Consider the following 20,957-nt stretch of genomic DNA (forward strand, 5'->3'; position numbering starts at 1 on the left):
ACATTTATATTACAAAATTGCCTTCTCTTCTAGTTTTATACCCAGAAGTATTGCTGTTACTAAGAGTGTCAGGAGTAAGGATGTTCAGTGACATGATAAATCTGACTTCAGGCAAATGTATTCAGGATTACTATAATCCCCTGAGCTGCTAATAGTATTGGACTGAACTGTTAAGCAGGGGAGGGGCTTAGCACCGGTCTAGCCTGCCCAGGAGCACTGCAATTTGCAGAAGGCATACAGAGCAGGCCTTACAAGGTTTTTACCAGTCAGGTTTCAGGTGCTGTGGGTGTGGCTGCTGCAGCAGCTTTGATTGCATCATCTCTACTGCTGAGACTGTAAGGGGAAAGGCACAGTCTGGATCTGTCGGGGGAATAGTGCAGTCTGTTGTGCTGGACAAGGGAATTTTGCAAGTTATTTATTTGGCTTTACTAAATCAAGGCACTTAACAAAAAGAAGCGGGGTTCCTAGAATCTAGGAAAACATTAGTGATTGGATGGGGGGCCAGGCATGTGATTGCAGGAGGCAATGAGCGGTCGAGGGGGTCACACAGCAGGACAGTTGAGACCCGCCCATATTATGTTACCACATTTCTTGTGTGTCATTCAGTGTTAGAGGAACTGTAGTGTATTTAATATATATATATATATATATATATATAATATTTTTTCTTGCAATATTCAATTATGAATTTAGTCAGTTTTTTGCCTATTGTAATATCTTTTCTCACCTAATTTACATTCTGAAATTTATCACAGGTGGTGACATCTTAGTCCTGTCAGGTGATCTCTGCAGAATGGTTTTTTTCAGAGAATTCTGAAGCCAGTAAAATTATACCCGCTCTCCCAGAATGCTCTGGGAGGAAGAATTCTGCATAGCTAAACAGGCTAGGCTAAGCCACACTGGGAGGGTGGAGCTACTACATGCCAATATACATCAATATATAGATGTGGGGAGTGTCTGATGCTGAAACCAGGAAAATTCCTGTAAAAGTTGCTATCCGGAATGATTTACTGCATTGTACTATATGTCACTACAGGGCCTCTTTACTGCATTCTACTATATGTCACTACAGGGCCTCTTTATTAAAGAAACCCTGCATTGTGCTTAAGCTCGCCGTATTTCGCGATTGTGATTTTCCTCCTATTTATAAGAAGACATTTTGTGGAATTATCTTGGTGAGATTTTAACCTCGTTTTTTTCATTTATAATACAATTTGTAGTATAGATCCGTATGTCCGAAAGACATGTTTCTGTGTAGCTATGTATTATATTGTTTGGAAATAAACACCTCTGCCTTTAGGTGCAACGCTGGTCTCGTGTCCTGCTATCTGCTCGTCTCTTCTTTCTTGTGGGATAGCTACTATATACCTATATATACAATAACCTATTGGGGACCAGCTACTTAACCCACCTTAAGGACCAGGCGTTTTTGCATGGGAGGGGGGGAGGGATGCGTGTTTTGGGGGGTCAGGCAGTCTGATCCCCAGTTCTGTGTGCTGGGCATGGTGTCCCCCCTTAAGCCAGATGTCCCCCTTTCGCCAGCAGCCATCACTCCCCTTCCAGGCTCCAGCGATGACCCGCTGTGGACCCCTCTGCTCCGGCCGCCATCTCTGCTTCTACTGCTGCTCAGTTCCGGGTCGCGGCTTGATGACGTCATCAAGCCGGGACCCATTGCTGATGTCAGAGGGAGCAGAGATGCCAGAGAGGAGAGGGGAGGTGCTGATTGTCGGGGGAATGGCAGGGAGGTGAGTGGATACTCTTCTTAGCCCCTCCACCACCGCTGTTGCTCTGACAGTGATCACTACAATCCGCCGGCAATCATAGTGATCATGTGATCAGCAGCCATACGCGATGGCTGCTGATCACTGAGCGGAGATGTCGGCTGTCATATGACAGCTTAATCTCCCCTCTCGGGTGCGCACAATCGCGGCGGGAGCGGAAATGGCGGGTTGCGTAGATCCTACGCCGCATCGGGCTAGAACAGCCACAAGTGCGGCGTAGAATCTAATGTAGGCGGTCCCCAAAAGGTTAAACTATTTTCCTGTCCTATCGCTTATTCAATTTGATCATTTTATCAGATAGCAGAGCATCAGTTATGTTCCATTCTGCTGAGCAATGGAAATCTGGTCGAATCGTCCATTTTACTCGAACGATCGAGCAGTATGGAAAATATTGGTCAATCCTAAAGCAATTGGCTGTTCACACGATTTTGTTCGACACAGAATCAATTTTTTGCACAACTGCTCCTTTATATGTGTAAAGGTGGCCAAACACCATACCAATTTTTTACATTTCTTTTCAATTCAAGATTTGCAATCCATTTTTCTGATTGATTGTAACATTTTAAAAATCTGACCAATGTACCACACTTGTTCAATTCTGAAAAAAATAATTGAAAATTCTGGAAAAAATTGTTTGTGTCTCTACATTACGAAATTGTCAGTCTATCCTACACCATTCATTCTTCCCCAAAAATTCACCAGAAAGTTCCACCACTCCCAATCGAGAAAAATCGAAAAAAGCCCAAAAAACTGGAAATAGTAAGGATAGGAATTCTTATAGAAAAAAAAAAGTTACATTTTTTTTCAGTAAAGTGGACACATTTTAATGCCTACTACACACTGTACAATTTTCTGTTAGATTATTATCTGTAGAGACTGGTCATCATCTCTGGTGCATTGTCTTCTGGTTATCTCCTGCTGAGTAGAACAATGCCCAATGCGAACGTCAAAAAAGGGCGTTGGGGGAAAAAGGGCGCGGGGTTTAAACGATAAGCACTAATAGCGTTTATAAAAAAATATTGTGCTGTATTTCGTTTAAAAATGTTTTACAAATGTATAAATCATTAAATAATGAATATGAAATCGGCAATTGTGAAAACGTTAATCTTCCCTGTTTCAAAAGTGAAACTTATAATTACGTTTCGTAAAAAAAAGATCATATATGTTTAATCGTAATTGTATATTGTGAATAACCTTCATTTATCGTTTCTTCTTATAATAAAATCTGAAAATATTGTTTATAACGATGATATAAATATAACTACGTTCGTAATAATAAATTTTACTAAAACTATACCTAACCCTATTCTCACACAGAACCCTCCCTGTACCTACCCCTAACCCCTAGACCCCCCTGGTGGTGCCTAAACCTAAGATTCCCCCTGGTGGTGCCTAAACCTAAGATCCCCCTGGTGGTGCCTAAACCTAAGACCCCCCTGTTGGTGCCTAAACCTAAGATCCCCCTGGTGGTGCCTAAACCTAAGACCCCCCTGATGGTGCCTAAACCTAAGATCCCCCATTTGTGATCGCTTTGTGTGGAGAATAATGTTTTAAAGGGAAACAGAGACGAATGCACCCTTGTGTATTTTACAATATATACTGTATCAGTAAGAACATTAGATAAAACACTTACCATGCTCTCTGTTTCATCCTCACTTCTAAAAGTGTCTATCAGTTGTGATAAGAATCCTGGACTGAGCATTCAGTCTGGCTTTGCAGGGAATAATTATAGCTGAGTCATTATAGCAGAGCCACAAGGGGGCAGGCTTGGGCTTTAAAAGACACCAGAGAAGACAGACTCAGCTATAATCTTTCTGTAGCAAAGCTAGACTGAGTGCTCAGTGGGAGATTCTTATCAGAGGTGATAACAGTCAGATTAAACAGAGAACAATGAAACAAAGAGCAGAGCGGGTGATTACTGTCATGTTCCCACTGATCTATAAGGTAAAATACAAGAGGCTGCTTCATCTCTGGTTCTCTTTAAAAACAGTAAAGGTAGCTATACACTGGTCGATTTGCTATCAGATTAGACTAACAGATAGATCCCTCTCTGTAACGATTGGTGTCAGCGAAACAGATTTTCTGATTATTGGTGATCTGCAGTATCACCAATAATACAGATGCTATACCTGATTATGTGGTGATCTGCAGAATCACCAATAATGCTAGTATAGCCAGACACAGGACAACCAATGTGAGATAGTGTTTGGTGCAACAGAAATGAGGCAGAGGAGGTCTCCCGAGGAGCGGGTGACTCAGATAGTACTGCAGCAAAGATCACCTGAGGAGCAGGCGAGTCAGGCTGTACTGCAGTCAATGAGCACCTGAGGTGCAGGTGTCACCTGAGGAGCAGGTGATTCAGACTTTACTGCAGCCAGTGGACACCTGAGGAGCAGGTACCACCAACTGTACAACAAGGATGATCTCCTGAGGGGCAGGTGATTAAGACTATACTGCAGCTAGTGGACACCTGAGGAGCAGGTGTTACAGGCAGTGCTGCAGTTAAGCTTCACCTGAGGAGCAGGTGAAATACTACAGATCCCTCACCAGTGGCTAGGCCCACTGGTGAGGACAGAACGGTCAGACAAGCAGAGTAGGCAACGTACGGACAGATAAAGTACAAAGACAGAAGGCTGATTCAGTGTTAAGTTCAGGCAGAGTCGGCAACAGGAATCAGATGGGCAGAGGTACAGAATCAACAAGCAGGAGAATAGTCAAAGGAAGCAGAAGGTCATAACAGATAATACAATGTAACTAGTACTTTAAGCTATCAACAGAATCTGGCTAAGTGTGGATCCCCAGCTCCAGCTGGTTCTAGCGCACTTTGGGATCTGACTAAGGTCTGAGCGCTAACACGTTAGCATTCGCAACAGCAGACACGGAGCAACTGACAGACTAGTACTATATATACAGAGATGCCCCGCAGCGCCGCCCCCATCACTCAGCCAATCCAAAGTACCGTTTGGAGTCAGCTGACTTGGCAGATCAGCTGACTCCCCTTCTATTCGCATAAAGGTCCTGGCGCGCGCGCAGCCCTCAATCTATGTGCAATAGAAGGGCCAGGCAGAGCACCAGCATGTAACTGCGCGGCAGAGGCCGCCGGCTGATACGCGGAGATAGCCGCCATGCCGCTTGCCTCTGCGGCGGTATCTCCGCTATCTATTACACTCTCTGATCGAATCTGATTAGAGAGGGATCGTATGGCTGCCTTTACTGCAAACAGATTGTGAATCGATTTCAGCCTGAAACCGTTTACAATCTGTGGTGGTGGTGCTGCCGCCACTCCCCCCCCCCACCGCATACACTACCTGCTCCGCCGGCGCGACTCCCCAGGTCTCCGCTGTCTTCTTCTCCGCTCTGGTCTGGTCTCCGGGACCGGCAGGCTTCACTTCTTAAACAGTAGAGCGCCCACTACTGTTTAAACTTCCTGCCAGGACAGGAAGAAGTGAAGCTTGCTGGATCCAGAGCCCAGCGCGGAGACGGAGCAGCGGTGACCTGGGGGATTCGTGCCGGCCAGATCAGGTAATGTATTGCAGCTGTATTGCGTCAGTCGTCGGGCACTCGAACGCCGCTAGCGACGCGCTCCCTACCTGCGGGCGATCGATGGTAATTTCCTGCACGGAGCGATCGATGGGATCGATCTATTTCGGGACGAAATAGATCGAAATTTAGCGTTAACGATTTGACAGCAGATTCGATCCCAGTGATGTGGAAAACATAAATTAGCAAAAATGTAATAATAAAACGTTATTTTACGCGGGCGCCCTTTTTTCTCGGTGGGCGCCCGTCAAACGATAATTAATATGGCAGTCTATGGCGGCGCCCTTTTTGTCCACTTGCCTCATGCGCCCGAATTTACTGTTTCCATGCCTAATTGCTAGGCAGATAGATGGTTAGATAGCTAATTTCCAACATGTTGGAAATTTGCTATCTGACAGGTAAATCTTAAGGTGCCCATACACTTACTCGATTTCCCGCCGATAGACAGCAGATTTGATTACTGTGATTGAATCTGCTGTGAAATCGATGCGCAAACGCTGACCAATTTCCGTCCGAAATCGATCGATCCCGTCGATCTGTTCCGCGCGGAAAATTTCGCTCAATTGCCGGCGGGTCAGGAGTGAGTCGATAGCGGCGTTCGAATGACCGACGCTAGTGGCAATACATTACCTGTTCCGCAGGCGTGTCCCCGCGTTGCCTTCGTGCTGGGCTCCGGCTGGCTTCACTTACTTCCTGTCGGGGGAAGTTTAAACAGTAGATCGCCCTCTACTGTTTAAACTTCCCCCGACAGGAAGTAAAGTGAAGCTGAAGCCCAGAGCGGAGAAGAGACAGCGGAGAGCGTGGGACTCGCGCTGGCCGGATCAGGTAATGTATGCAGGGGCGGCGGCAGCTCCACAGATCGTGAATCGATTTCATAGTGAAATAGATTTAAAATCTGTTTGCAGTGTAGGCAGCCAATAGATCCCTCTTTGATCAGATTCAATCACAGAGGGATCTATCTGCTGGTCGATCTGGTGGCAATAGACCAGTGTATGGCTGCCTTAACAGAACAGAAAATTGTATAGTGTGTACCTAGCATAAGTGTCTGTTCCGTTCAAGAATTGCAATCAATTTTTTCTGACTGATTGTAACATTTCAAAAATCTGACCAATGTAGTATGTTTAATTCTTCCCCAATTATGAAAAAAGATTGAAAACTCTGAAAAAAAAAAAAATGCTTGGCTCTGTACATTAATAAATTGTCAATCTATCCTACACTATTCAATTGTCATAAAAAATTGATCAGAAAAAGAAAAATCCAACACTCCCGTTTGATTAATATTGTAAAAAATGTGAAATCTGATTGGACTTCTCACTCGAATGAATGAAAAGAATTCCAAATTTTTGGGATAACAGATTGTTTGTTTTAATCAAATTGCTGTAAAATCAGATAATTTTATTGTGTTGTATGTGACCACCTTAAAGTGAATCTTAACTGAGCCAGCAAGTTTCGTTTAGTCAAAGGGCCAATGCGTCTGCGCAGCCCTGGCCGCGTGCCTCCCTTGGTAGCGCTCCTGTCGCCTGCGTGCAGATTCACTGTCACGGCCACTGACCAGTTGCCAAAAAACGAAATGGCTGGCTGCGGGGGACCGGAGGATCAGTTTGTCCCGGCGCGGGTACAGGACCTCTGCACGGGCGGTAAATGCCACGTTTTTGTCGGCTGATGAAAGCATAGTTTAAAGTGAACCAGAGAAGCACCCTCATGTATTTTACCATATATATCAGTGGGAACATTAGAGAAAACACCTACCCTTCTCTCTGTTTCATAGTTACATAGTTATTTTGGTTGAAAAAAGACATACGTCCATCGAGTTCAACCAGTACAAAGTACAACTCCAGCCTGCTCCCTCACATATCCCTGTTGATCCAGAGGAAGGCGAAAAAACCCTTACAAGGCATGGTCCAATTAGCCCCAAAAGGGAAAAATATTCCTTCCCAACTCCAGATGGCAATCAGATAAAATCCCTGGATCAACATCATTAGGCATTACCTAGTAATTGTAGCCATGGATGTCTTTCAACGCAAGGAAAGCATCTAAGCCCCCTTTAAATGCAGGTATAGAGTTTGCCATAACGACTTCCTGTGGCAATGCATTCCACATCTTAATCGCTCTTACTGTAAAGAACCCTTTCCTAAATAAATGGCTAAAACAGTTTTCCTCCATGCGCAGATCATGTCCTCTAGTCCTTTGAGAAGGCCTAGGGACAAAAAGCTCATCCGCCAAGCTATTATATTGCCCTCTGATGTATTTATACATGTTAATTAGATCCCCTCTAAGGCGTCTTTTCTCTAGACTAAATAAACCTAGTTTATCTAACCTTTCTTGGTAAGTGAGACCTTCCATCCCACGTATCAATTTTGTTGCTCGTCTCTGCACCTGCTCTAAAACTGCAATATCTTTTTTGTAATGTGGTGCCCAGAACTGAATTCCATATTCCAGATGTGGCCTTACTAGAGAGTTAAACAGGGGCAATATTATGCTAGCATCTCGAGTTTTTATTTCCCTTTTAATGCATCCCAAAATGTTGTTAGCTTTAGCTGCAGCGGCTTGGCATTGAGTATGATTATTTAACTTGTTGTCGATGAGTACTCCTAAGTCCTTCTCCAAGTTTGATGTCCCAACTGTATCCCATTTATTTTGTATGGTGCTAGACCATTGGTACGACCAAAATGCATGACTTTACATTTTTCAACATTGAATTTCATCTGCCATGTATGTGCCCATATAGCCATCCTATCCAGATCCTTTTGCAATATGACACTATCTTCCTGAGAGTTGATTCTGCACAATTTTGTATCATCTGCAAAAATAGCAACATTGCTCACTACTGCATCTATTAGGTCATTAATAAATAAATTGAAGAGCACTGGACCCAGTGCAGACCCCTGTGGGACCCCACTGCTAACAGTCTCCCATTTTGAGTACGATCCATTGACCACAACTCTTTGTTTTCTGTCCATTAGCCAGCCTGCTTGTTATCAGCCCTGATAAAATCCACAACTGAGCATTGCCTGGCTTTGCTCAGGAATCATTATAGCTGAGTAATTATAGCAGAGCCAGAAGCGGGCAGGCTTGGGCTTCAAAAGACATCAGAGAAAACAGACTCGGCTATAATGATTCCTGAGCAAAGCCAGACTGAATGCTCAGTCGAGGATTTTATCAGGGCAGATAACAAGCAGGCTGAGCAGTGAAGGATGAAACAGAGAGCAGGGTATGTGTTTTCTCTAATGTTCCCACTGATATATATGGTAAAATACATGAGGGTGCTTCATCTCTGGTTCACGGGATCTACATCACATCTTCATTCAAATAATTGGAAGCATTTTTTAAACAATGGCAGAAGAGAAGGATCTGCAGACTCAGATGAGTACTAAAACGGGTATCTTTTCTTTGAATCAGACAACAATACTATTCCTAAAAACACCCACAGTCATCTGCCGCGTGCTGGGCTTAAAATCTGACGTTAGTCATAGTTAAAGTGGACCTGAACTCACAACTTCCTCTCTGCTCTAAAAGATGCGCAACATCATAACCTTTACAGAAAAACATTTATTTGTTACAGCTGATACAAATCCTGCAAGAAATCTGCTGTGTCTACTTCCTGCTTTTATGGAAGCAGATATAGGGTTCACATCCTGTGTTTTCAAATTAGCTGCTCTGCCGAGGCAGCCGGCAGACACAGCTGAGAGATCAAATTACACTGGTGATCAGTCACAGATGAGGGGGAATTAGACAGGCTAAACTCATACATACAGGGTGCATTTCTCTCGGTTTTACTGCTGCTGTCCTGTGCAAGAGTTCACGGCAGTCGTCCGCGTAAAGATCGCTGTAGATCCTGTCGTCTTGAAAGCTGCATGTAACATCTAGAAGTCAGTTGCTTTTGCTGGTGTTGCGGTTTAACAAATGACGGAAAATTATCGCAAATGTCATTTGGTGACGGTTGAACAGGAAAAAAATACCACAATGAAGCCCTCAAAAGCACTTCAAAGGCAACGCTTTCAAATGAAACACTGTTGAACGACTTCTAACGATGTTAAAAGCTTCAACCAAAATGACAGGTGTTTGTGTTTGGAAAAACGATGGCGTTCAGACGAGACGGTGAGCAGACACCCATGTGGACCAGCTCTTAGGGCTAGGACCCACTAGGAGTTCCTAGTGCGATTGCGTTTCCTGGCGATTAGAAGAGCTGTCCAGTAAACTGTTAAAGAACAAGTGACACCCATGCTAACCTAGAAATAAAAAAACACATATATAAGTAGATAAATACTAGTTCTACTTACATGACAGATGTATTGCGCTGTCCACTTTATGTTTCCTGTGAATTCTATAAAGGAAAAGCAGAGAATCAGAGAAATCTAGACAGTTTCCCTCTTGGTTACCTTTGAATGAAGCTAATCCTGACATCATTTCCTCCCTTTTCTCCTCTTGCAAATTGTGTATTCATTTCCCTCCCTCCTCCCAGAGTCTTCAGACACTCCCACTGAGGTCTATACTAGGAAGTGCACTGTCTTATGTCATTAGAAGGAGGGGGGAATATATTATAGATAAAAAGATCCCCCAGCATGCAACTGTTTTGCCAGCCGATGGCAATTAAAGGGCCAGCGCTCCTAAGGTATGTGATAACTCCAAACCATAACAGCAGAAAAAGTTATGAATGCAGGATTAGCATCTTTATCACTTAATACACTCAGACCGGTTGCTGTTGCAATTTAATTTTTATGGTGACAATCCCGCTTTAAAGGACAACTGAAGATAGAGGTATATGGAGGCTGCCACGTTTATTTCCTTTTAAGCAATACCAGTTGCCTGGCAGCCCTGCTGATCCTCTGCCTCTAATACTATTAGCCATAGCCCCTGAACAAGCATGCAGCAGATCAGGTGTTTCAGACTTTAAAGTCAGATCTGACAAGACTAGCTGCATGTTTGCTTCTGGCGTTATTCAGATACTACTGACGAGAAATAGACCAGCAGGGCTGCCAGGAAACTGGTATTGATTAAAAGGAAATAAATATGGCAGCCTCCGTATACCTCTTACTTCAGTTCCCCTTTAAAGAGACACTGAAGCGAAAAAAAATTAAGATATTATGATTTGTATGTGTAGCACAGCTAAGAAATAAAACATTAAGATCAGATACATCAGTGTAATTGTTTCCAGTACAGGAAGAGTTAAGAAACTACAGTTGTTATCTCTATGCAAAAAAGCCATTAATCTCTACGACTTTCAAAGTAGTGGAGAGGGCTGTTTTCTGACTTTTATTATCTCCAGTGTTAGTGAACTATTTACTTTTTCTCTGCCAGAGGAGAGGTCATTAGTTCATAGACTGCTCTGAAAGAATCATTTTGAATGCTGAGTGTTGTGTAATCTGCACATATTATAGAATGATGCAATGTTAGAAAAAACACTATATACCTGAAAATAAAAATATGAGAATATTTTCTTTGCTGCTAATCTTCTAGTAATTATTCATAGTACACAACCAATTCATTATATCATATTTTTTTTTCACTTCAGTGTCTCTTTAAGTTAAGTTAATATTACTTAGCTGGTGTCTGGATTACATCAGTAGACCCACCCCCTAGCAGAAGAGGTCACAGGCACTTCTCTGATTGGTCCTAGAGGAGCACCTATGACCACTTCCTTTATGGGGCGGGGCTACAGACGGAAGTCAGACACATTCGGGAAGTGTATTAAAGTTTTTGGTTTAAAAAAAAACACCCTGAGAATCGCTTAAAGGGGAACTGAAGTAAGAGGTATACGGAGGCTGCCATATTTATTTCCTTTTAATCAATACCAGTTGCCTGGCAGCCCTGCTGGTCTATTTCTTGGCAGTAGTATCTGAATAACACCAGAAACAAGCATGCAGCTAGTCTTGTCAGATCTGACTTTAAAACCTGATCTGCTGCATGCTTGTTCAGGGGCTATGGCTAATAGTATTAGAGGCAGAGGATCAGCAGGGCTGCCAGGCAACTGGTATTGCTTAAAAGGAAATAAACATGGCAGCCTCCATATACCTCTATCTTCAGTTGTCCTTTAAATGTAAAAAAAAACAACTTTAGCTCGCCCCCAAAAGGCTGCAAAATCGCTTTTCAAAGCGATTTTGCAGCATTACTATACACACCATTGAGCGCAAACGCACGCAAAATATGCTGCATGTCCTGTGAGTACGATTACTCTAAATCGCAATCGCGCTAGTAGGTTCAGCCACATTATAGATACTTTGGCAAATAGTTTTTGGGAATTGTGGGCGATCCCAGTGGCATAGCAGCAGGGGGTGCAGAGGTTGCAACCGCAACGGGGACCTTGGGCCAGAGGAACCGAGGGACCTACCTTCAACCACAGTATTAGCTCTTGATTGGTCCTGTGCATGGCCGGGCCGAGGCAGAGGCTGAAGAGGCTCCAGCCTCAGGGCGCAGTGTAGGAGGGGGCGCACAATTCATTCAGCTGTCATTTCCAATTGTGTTTGAAGCACCAAGAAATAAGAAAAGGGCATACATAGCAGTGACTGCAAGCCAGATAACTAGATATTAAGGTGTTGGGGATGTTGGGGGCCCTGTGGCCCTCTTAGTCTAATAGCAATCAGTGTGTGACGGCTGGGGTGGGAGGGATGGAGGGGCGCACTTTGCTGTCTCAGCCTCGGGTGCTGGAGGACCTTGTCCCGGCTCTGGTCCTGTGTTGATAATAATCATCACTTCAAACAAACTGTTCCCCCATACCTACCAACTTTTTGAGATGAGAAAAGGGGACACTTAAGCCACTCCCCTTCCACATCTCTGATCACACCCCCACCACGCCCCCTAGCCGCTCATACCATAAAGATTTCATAAGAAAAATATGTTGTTTTATAGTTCAAACCACATTGGTCCTTTCTATCCTGGTTCATTTTCCTTCATAGTAACATTTTAAAATTAGTAATATATCAATTTAAAGGATGGGAATAAAGTTTAGAGTCAATCAAACACATTTAGTAGTATAGAAATATATATACTTATATAGAAAGAGGGACAAAGTCCTGAAAGAGGGACAAATGAGGACGAAAGAGGGACAGGGCTCCCAAAAAGGGACTGTCCCTCCGAAAGAGGGACAGTTGGGAGCTATGTTCCCCACTCCCTCCTTGCACCTCTGACACTGTAGTTGTTGTCCTTGTTAGGTTTTGGTGCGCCGTATCAATTGTTATATACAGCGTGCTTGGGGGGGGGGGGATGTAAAACTTGCACCAGGGCCCACAGCTTCTTAGCTACGCCACTGGGCGATCCCAAAATGCTGCCAAAAACGCCTTAGCGGGTCCCAGCGCCGGCGATTACCGCCGGCGTTCTGCGGGAGTGATTTTCCCGCGATCAGCGCGGAAAAATCACTGGACACTGCGGCGGGTTTGGAGCGATCGCGATTAGCGTGCTATGCACGCTAATCACGATCGCACATCGCGGAACGCTCGTCGCCGGCAAACCGCTGCATGCAGCGCGGTTGCGGTTATCGCTAACCGCAACCGCGGCAGTGGGAACACTGCCACTCGCTACATTGTGTAGCGGTTCTTGCAGAACCGCTAGCGGTTTGCCGTGAGCGGGAATCGTGCGATTCCCGCTCAGGTGTGAATGGGCCCTGCAGAGCACCACTCCAGTTGTAGTTTTGTTTCAGAAAGTTGTAATAACTCATTCTCAGCAGCAGAGGGCAGCGCTAGCAAACCAAAGGGAAAATATTCTGAAAATGGATCCAGCCGGCTGAAGCTGAAACGAATGGATCAGTATGCAATACATCAATGAAATATATATACTTTTTTTTAATATTCAGTTTTATTGTTGGCCACAAATGTACACCAGCGTTTCAGTTAGAACTGATTAAATTCCATTATTGAGGTTCTGGTCTTGATTTCATAGCGTGATAGTCCAAATTTGCTGGTGGGGAAAAAAAGCTGAGGAATTTTGCAAGCATTATTATTTCAGATTAGACACGTGCTATAATTGTCCGCTGTTGGGAATCGGGCCACAAATCGGGGACTGATGCCGTACAGACACATCTCTAGTCTTCAGACTAGCGATGCGTTCTATTGCCATGGAGGGGGGCAGAGGGCAGTGTTGCCAACTCATCCCTTTAATTACTGACACATATGAATTATACAGGTTTTGTGGCTATTTAGATGCAGTTAAGGTACTGATTATGTGCAAATAGCCCCAGAACTTGTATAACTTAGATGTGCCAGTAATTAAAGGGATGATTCGGCAACACTGGCAGAGGGATGACAATAGGCGAACAACAGAGTGCATTCCTGTGAGTGAGGCGGAGCAAAAATAACATTGTGATTGGTCGGGGGTCATTAAGGACCCTCGATACCTAAGCAACGTTGATCTGGTGGTCTCTGTACACACACTCGATTGTCAGCTGAAATGGTCGTTATCAGTCAACAGTTATGTACCTTAACCCATTAGGACCTATAAAGGAATTATGTTATATGTGATAAGTGCTTTTGCCCTCAGTCTGCAAAACTCGTTGTGCTGTAAATAATTGGAATGCTTTGATGTCTCTCTACTAGCAGAAGATGTAGAAACTGAATGCAGCTAGCCATAAGTAGCCATAGGTAGCCAGCTTGCCATAAGTCTACTTATGGCTACTTGAATTCATATGTATCAGTTTGTATTCAATTTTATCTAGTTTTCGGGTTTAGTGCATAGTTTGTATCTGTTTTGAATTCAAGATGCGTATTTAAGTCTCTAGAGGGCGCAGCATGCTTATGTTGGTAATCATTTCAGTTGCAGCCTGAAGAGGTATGCTACCAATACCTTCGCTGTTCCTTCACATGACATGAGGAGCCCGAGGTTAATAGCATGGAGCGGAGGACTCGACAGGAGGAAGCGAAGACTCAATGTGCAGCTGGAGAAGGTAAATGTTACACAGCACCGCCCTATGCTTACTCCGCAGCACGGCCCCCAGATCCTGTTTGCTATTATGCTGGTGCTTAGTTGTTTTATTAAAGGACTACTGTCTTACCAGGCGCTTCTAATGGTCCCCCCGCAGACGCCCTGTGCCCACGCAGCCACTCACCGATGCTCCAGTCCCCGCCTCCGGTTTACTTCTGGTATTTCCGACTTTAAAGTCGGAAAACCACTGTGCCTGCGCGGCCGTGTCCTCGCTCCTGCTGACATCACCAGGAGAGTACTGCGCAGGCACAGACCGTACTGAGCCCGCGCAATACACTCCTGGAGACGTCAGTGGAAGGCAAGGCGCGGCCGCGCAGGCGCAGTGGTTTTCCGACTTTAAAGTCGCAAATTCCAAAGGTGAACTGGAGGCGGGGCCCAGAGCATCGGTGAGCGGCTGCGTGGGCACAGGATGCCTGCGGGGGACCATTAGTAGCCCCGGGTAAGTTCAACTCTTTTTTTTTTTCTGTTTTCCCCTTACCCCCCTACAGTATTCCTTTAATGTCCCTAGGCAATGGGGTAAAATACAGTAAAAATGCATTCCTCTGCGTCCCCATTGAGAATACATTATATGTGTTTTACATAAAAATTATGCGGCAAGTTGTGCGTTTTCAAAAATGCGCATACAGGATGTGTTTTTGCATGTGGCCCATAGACTTGCACGACCAGCAAAAACACTGGCGCGTGCTTTTGTAAAGAATAATATAAATGCTAAAAATCCCCCATGTGGAAATTGACTAGTCCAAAATCTGTCAGATTTTTAACACCTGCTGTAATGCCTGGTGCAAACCATGCATTTTCCCGTCAGACAAGTTGATACGATCATTTCTGACCATTCTGATCTGATTTCTGAACGCTTTTCCGATCGATTTTGTATAGAAGTGATTGGAAAATCAATCAGAAAAACGATCGGAAATCTGATCGGATCTGTCGGAAATTGTCTATTCGAACCGTCTGATGGGAAATTTCATGGTGTGTACCAGGCAATAAGCGACAGGGACATAGGAGAAAAGTTATGTATGGTGCATTTTAGTCTGGGAGGAAGTATGTGTACACATGTATTTCAAATAAAAAAAATGTTGCTCTTTTAAAGCTGAATTATCACAAATACCTTCTGTTTTAAAGGACACCAGAGCTGTGAGATAAAGAAGACTTGATATTTACCCGGGGCTTCCTCCAGCCCCATAAGCTCATCTGAGTCCTTCGCCGTCCTCCTGCGGTCTGCCGTTCAGCCGCGATCAGCCCTGGTAACTGTCTCAGACGCGTCAGTCGTGGTCTTCTGAGCATGTGCAGAAGACCGGTCAGCAACTGAGACAGTTACCGGGGCTGATTGTGGCTGAACAGAGGATCGCGGGAGGACGGCGAGGGACTCAGGCGAGCTTATGGGGCTGGAGGAAGTCTTCTTTATTTCACAGCTCTGGTACCCTTTAAAAAGGCAAACTACACTAAGCATTGCTTATTAGTAGGAGAGCTTTTCGGTCTCTTTTAGTCCCCTATACTTTCCTACTGTTTGGGTCACCCCGAGCTGCTTAATAACTCGGTTGTACTGGTCCAAGCCCCTATTCCCTAGAGCCATATCAATCCCTGCCATGCACTGATGAGGACCAACAGTTCAAAACAGGCTGTCTACATGTGGGGTTGGTTTGGCTCTGTAAAATGTAAAGCTATAGGCTTGCTATACACAAGCGGTTCTGGATTTGCAGCCTCGCTTCAGGAGCATAAAGAGATGATTTGCATATTCAGGAGTGATGCATCATGGGAAATCACAGTTGCTCACTTAAATCTGAATGATTGCAAATACCTTCTGTTTTAAAGGACAAATGTGGATATAGAGGCTGTTGTAAGTATTTCCTTTTAAAGAGGAACTCCAGTGAAAATAATGTAATAAAAAAGTGCTTTATTTTTTACAATAATTATGTATAAATGATTTAGTTAGTGTTTGCCCATCGTAAAATCTTTCCTCTCCCCGATGTACATTCTGACATTCATCACATGGCGACATTTTACTGCTGGCAGGTGATGTCAGTGGAAGGAGATGCTGCTTGCTTTTTTTTTGGCAGTTGGAAACAGCTGCAAACAGCTGTTAATTCACACAATGCAACAAGGCTCCCAAAGTGTGATGTCAGAACCATGGTCCTGACATCACACTGTGGGAGGGGTTTCACCACAATATCAGTCATACAGCGCCCCCTGATGATCCGTTTGTGAAAAGGAATAGATTTCTCATGGAAAAGGGGGTATCAGCTACTGATTGGTATGAAGTTTAATTTTTGGTTACGGTTTCGCTTTAAGCAATGCCAGTTGTTACTTTCCTGCTGATCCTCTGCCTCTAATACTTTCAGCCATAGACCCTGAACAAGCATGCAGCAGATCTTGGGGTCGGTTCACAAAAAGGTGCTAACTCAGTTAGCACGCCCAAACCTTTTATGGATCGCGCGCAAATTTTAGCGCTGCGTGGTGCGCTCGAAACATCGCACCAAACCGTCGCACTGGGTGCCCCTAAAGCGTCGCTGCGTGCGACATTTTGCGCGCTAAAATTTGCGCACGCTCTTTGTGCGCCCTAAAGGGCTTTTAGGCATGCTAACTAAGTTAGCACCCTTTTGTGAATCAAGCCCTATGTGTATCTGAGATTAGCTGCATGCTTGTTTCTGGTGTGATTCAGCCACTACTGCAGCCAAATAGATCAGCAGGACTGCCAGACAACTGGTATTGCTTAAAGAGGACATGAACTCAGAACTTCCTCTCTGCTCTAAAAGATTAGCAACAGCATAATGACCTTTACAGAAAAACATTTCTTTGTTACATCTGATACAAATCCTGCCATAAATCTGCGCTATTTCTACTTCCTGCTTTCATGGAAGCAGACCTATTATTAACATCCTGAGCTTATCTGCCATGGCAGTCGGGTGACACAGCTGACAGATCAAATTACACTGGTGATTAGTTACAGATGAGGGGGAATTCGACAAGCTAAACTCTCTAAATACAAACAAGGTGCATTCCTCTGTTTTCCTACTGTCCTGGACAAGAGTTCAGGTCCACTTTAAAAGGAAATAAATATGGCAGCCTCCATATCCCTCTCACTTCAGTTGTCCTTTAAGAAGGCAAAGTTACATTTAGCCGGCTCATCAAACCATCAGGAAACCATAGCAACAGAAAAGGTTTTAGTGACTTTTCACCGTGGCGGAAATAATCTTGGGGCGTCTTTAGAAATGAACTCCTCCCCCAGTTTGCCTGAATTAGATGGGGGGCTGTCATATCATCATTGTCGGTATCTCCAGACCCCCTGAGTGTCCTGATAAAGGCCCATTGGCTTCAGTCCGCTCTCCTCATTAGTCTTATCTGTGGCTGGATCTGTGCTGGCCACATGGGTGAGTGCAGCTATCGGTCAGGGGTCTCCCTTCCATCTAATGACCCCTTTACAGGCCATGCAGTATCTAATGACTCCTGAAGCCCCCTGTGCCATGCGGATGATGTATAGAGAAGGTTTTACTGCAGCCTGGAATGTCACTGTGACAAGATCACAAGGGCATAACTAGAGCCACAGAGTACCCAGCATGCTCATGGTGAACCACAACTCCCAGGAATGTGTAAGGGGCTGCAAAGAGACCCAAAAGCCCTCTTACTAAAATGTTACACAAAGCAAAAGTTTTCCTTCTTAAAAAAATAGAAGGTATTTGAAATTATTCAGGCTGGAGTGAGCATATGATGTCTCCCACAATCCATCACTGCTGAATATGCAAATCATCCCTTGTTGTCCCTGTAAGCTAACCACACCTCCAGAACCGCTGGAAAGCAATGATGTGCTGGGTTGGTAATTGTACAGAGCCACAGTAATCCAACATGCATACAGACTGTTTCGGTTTGGTTGGTCCTCATCAGTACATGGCATGGATTAATGTGGCTCCATGGAGTAGGACTTGAAACGCTTCGTTACAGATTACCCAGCAAGCTTATGGTGTACCAGAACTCCTAGGAGGGTGTTAAAGGCATAACTACAAACATTGGGGGCCCCCTACCTAAGTTCCACTCAAGTTAACCACTTTACAGTGTACCTTGGATTAAAAACCTCACACTTACCCAAAGGTAGCCATACACTGGTCGATTTGCCATCAGATCGACCAACAGATAGATCCCTCTCTGATGGAATCTGATCAGAGAGGGATCGTATGGCTGCCTTTACTGCAAACAGATTGCATACCTCCCAACATTTGAAGATGGGAAAGAGGGACACTTAAGCATTTGAAGATGGGAAAGAGGGACACTTAAGCCACGCCCCCCGTGCGGCCTTAAGCCACACCCCTGCTATTGCAGGAGGGTGACAATGGGAGGAATGAGTTTGCGGAGGAGGGTGCCAGTGGGTGGGAGAGGGTGACACTGGGTGGAAAGTGGCTGGATAGTGTAATGGTTAAGGGCTCTGCCTCTGACACAGGAGACCAGGGTTCGAATCTCGGCTCTGCCTGTTCAGTAAGCCAGCACCTATTCAGTAGGAGACCTTGGGCAAGACTCCCTAACACTGCTACTGCCTATAGAGCGCGTCCTAGTGGCTGCAGCTCTGGTGCTTTGAGTCCGCCAGGAGAAAAGCGCGATATAAATGTTCTGTGTCTGTCTGTGTCTGAAAGGAGGTGCCAGTGGGTGGGGGAGGAAGGTGACAGTGGGTAGGAGGAGGGTGTTAGTGGAAAGTGGAGGGTGTCAGTGGGCAGAGAGGAGGGTGCCAGTGGGTAGGAGGAGGGTGCCAGTGGGTAGGAGGAGGGTGCCAGTGGGTAGGAGAAGGGTGACACTGGGTGGGGAGGAGGGTACCTGTGGGTAGAAAGGAGGGTGCCACTGGGTGGGGGAGAAAGGTGCCAGTGGGTAGGAGGAGGGTGTCAGTGGGTAGAAGGGTGACACTGGGTGGGGAGGAGGGTACCTGTGGGTGGAAAGGAGGGTGCCACTGGGTGGGGGAGAAAGGTGCCAGTGGGTAGGAGGAGGGTGTCAGTGGGTAGAAGGGTGACACTGGGTGGGGAGGAGGGTACCTGTGGGTGGAAAGGAGGGTGCCACTGGGTGGGGGAGAAAGGTGCCAGTGGGTAGGAGGAGGGTGTCAGTGGGTAGAAGGGTGACACTGGGTGGGGAGGAGGGTACCTGTGGGTAGGGGGGTCGTAGGGTGCCAGTGGATGGGGAGGAGGGTACCTGTGGGTGGAAAGGAGGGTGACACTTGGTTGGGAGGAGGGTGCCAGTGGGTAGGAGGAGGGTGTCAGTGGGTAGGAGAAGGGTGACACTGGGTGGGGAGGAGGGTACCTGTGGGTGGAAAGGAGGGTGACACTGGGTGGGGGAGAAAGGTGCTAGTGGGTAGGAGGATGGTGCCAGTGGGTGGGAAGGAGGGTGCCAGTGGGTAGGGGGGTCGTAGGGTGCCAGTGGGTAGGTCGGTTGTAGGGTGCCAGTGGGTGGGGAGGAGGGTGCCAGTGGGTGGGGAGGAGGGTGGGGAGGAGGGTGCTGGTGGGTAGGAGGAGGGTGCCAGTGGGTAGGAGAAGGGTGCCAGTGGGTAGGAGGAGGGTGCCAGTGGGTAGGAGGAGGGTGCCAGTGGGTGGGGAGGAGGGTGCTGGTGGGTAGGAGGAGGGTGCCAGTGGGTAGGAGAAGGGTGACACTGGGTGGGGAGGAGGGTGCCAGTGGGTAGGAGGAGGGTGCCAGTGGGTAGGAGAAGGGTGACACTGGGTGGGGAGGAGGGTACCTGTGGGTGGAAAGGAGGGTGCCACTGGGTGGAGGAGAAAGGTGCCAGTGGGTAGGAGGATAGTGTCAGTGGGTAGGAGGAGGGTGCCAGTGGGTGGGGAGGAGGGTGCTGGTGGGTAGGGGGTCGTCAGTGGAGGGGGGGAGAATGCCCGTGGGTGGGGAGGAAGGTGCCCCTGTGTGGGGAGGAGATTGCCCTGGAGAGAGAGGACAGGAAGAAAATGATCGAGGCGCCAGCCGCTAATAAGGGATGCGGGAGCCTGCTTTATTCCTCCCTCCCTTCCTCTGAATGCCCCCACCTGCTGTGAATGTGTCCCCCCCCCCCTGTATGCAGTGTGTGCAGAGCAGAGCGGAGCGGTAAGTCCTCTTACCGCAATCCATGCGCACCAGCAACTAGTCTCCTGCTTCCTGTGACGTCATGGTAAACAGGAAGCAGGAGACTAGTTGCCGGTGCGCATGGATCTGCGGTAAGAGGACCTACCGCTTTGCTCCGCACACACTACCTACGGGGAGGGGGGGGGACATTCACAGCAGGTGGGGGGCATTCAGAGGAAGGGAAGATGGAATAAAGCCGGCTCCCGAATCCCTTATTAGCGCGGCTGGCGCCTCGATCATTTTCTTCCTGTCCTCTCTCCCCAACCGGTTGGGATTTAAGGGGGGCTTCCCAGGATAGCGGGAGAGCCCCCCCAAATCAGGAGAATCCCGACCAATCCGGGACGGTTGGGGGGCATGAGATTGTGAATTGATTTCAGCATGAAACCGATCACAATCTGTGAAGCTGCCGCCCCCCGCTATACATTACCTGATCCAGCCGGCGCGAGTCCCCCGGTCTCCGCTGTCTTCTTCTCCGCGCTTGGCTCCAGCTTCACTGAACTTCCTGCCGGGGGAAGTTTAAACAGTAGAGGGCGCTCTACTGTTTAAACTTCCTGCTGGGACAGGAAGTGAAGACAGCCGGAGCCCAGCGGAGAAGAAGACAGCGGAGACCGGGGGACTTGCGCCGGTGGAGCAGGTAATGTATTGCCTCTAGTG

At 46.4% G+C, this 20,957-nt stretch overlaps 1 protein-coding gene across 1 annotated transcript in view; it reads right to left on the reverse strand.

Moving 5' to 3' along the window:
- Positions 1 to 20,957, reverse strand: part of HAND1 (heart and neural crest derivatives expressed 1) — a 326,296-nt gene that overhangs the window by 19,650 nt on the left and 285,689 nt on the right. Inside the window, exon 4 of the mRNA XM_068278345.1 lies at positions 9,602 to 9,645. Coding sequence (XP_068134446.1) covers positions 9,602 to 9,645 — 44 coding nt within the window. The remainder of the gene's footprint in view (positions 1 to 9,601; positions 9,646 to 20,957) is intronic.

This window comes from Hyperolius riggenbachi, chromosome 3, assembly GCF_040937935.1.
Source record: "Hyperolius riggenbachi isolate aHypRig1 chromosome 3, aHypRig1.pri, whole genome shotgun sequence".
NCBI lineage: Eukaryota > Metazoa > Chordata > Amphibia > Anura > Hyperoliidae > Hyperolius > Hyperolius riggenbachi.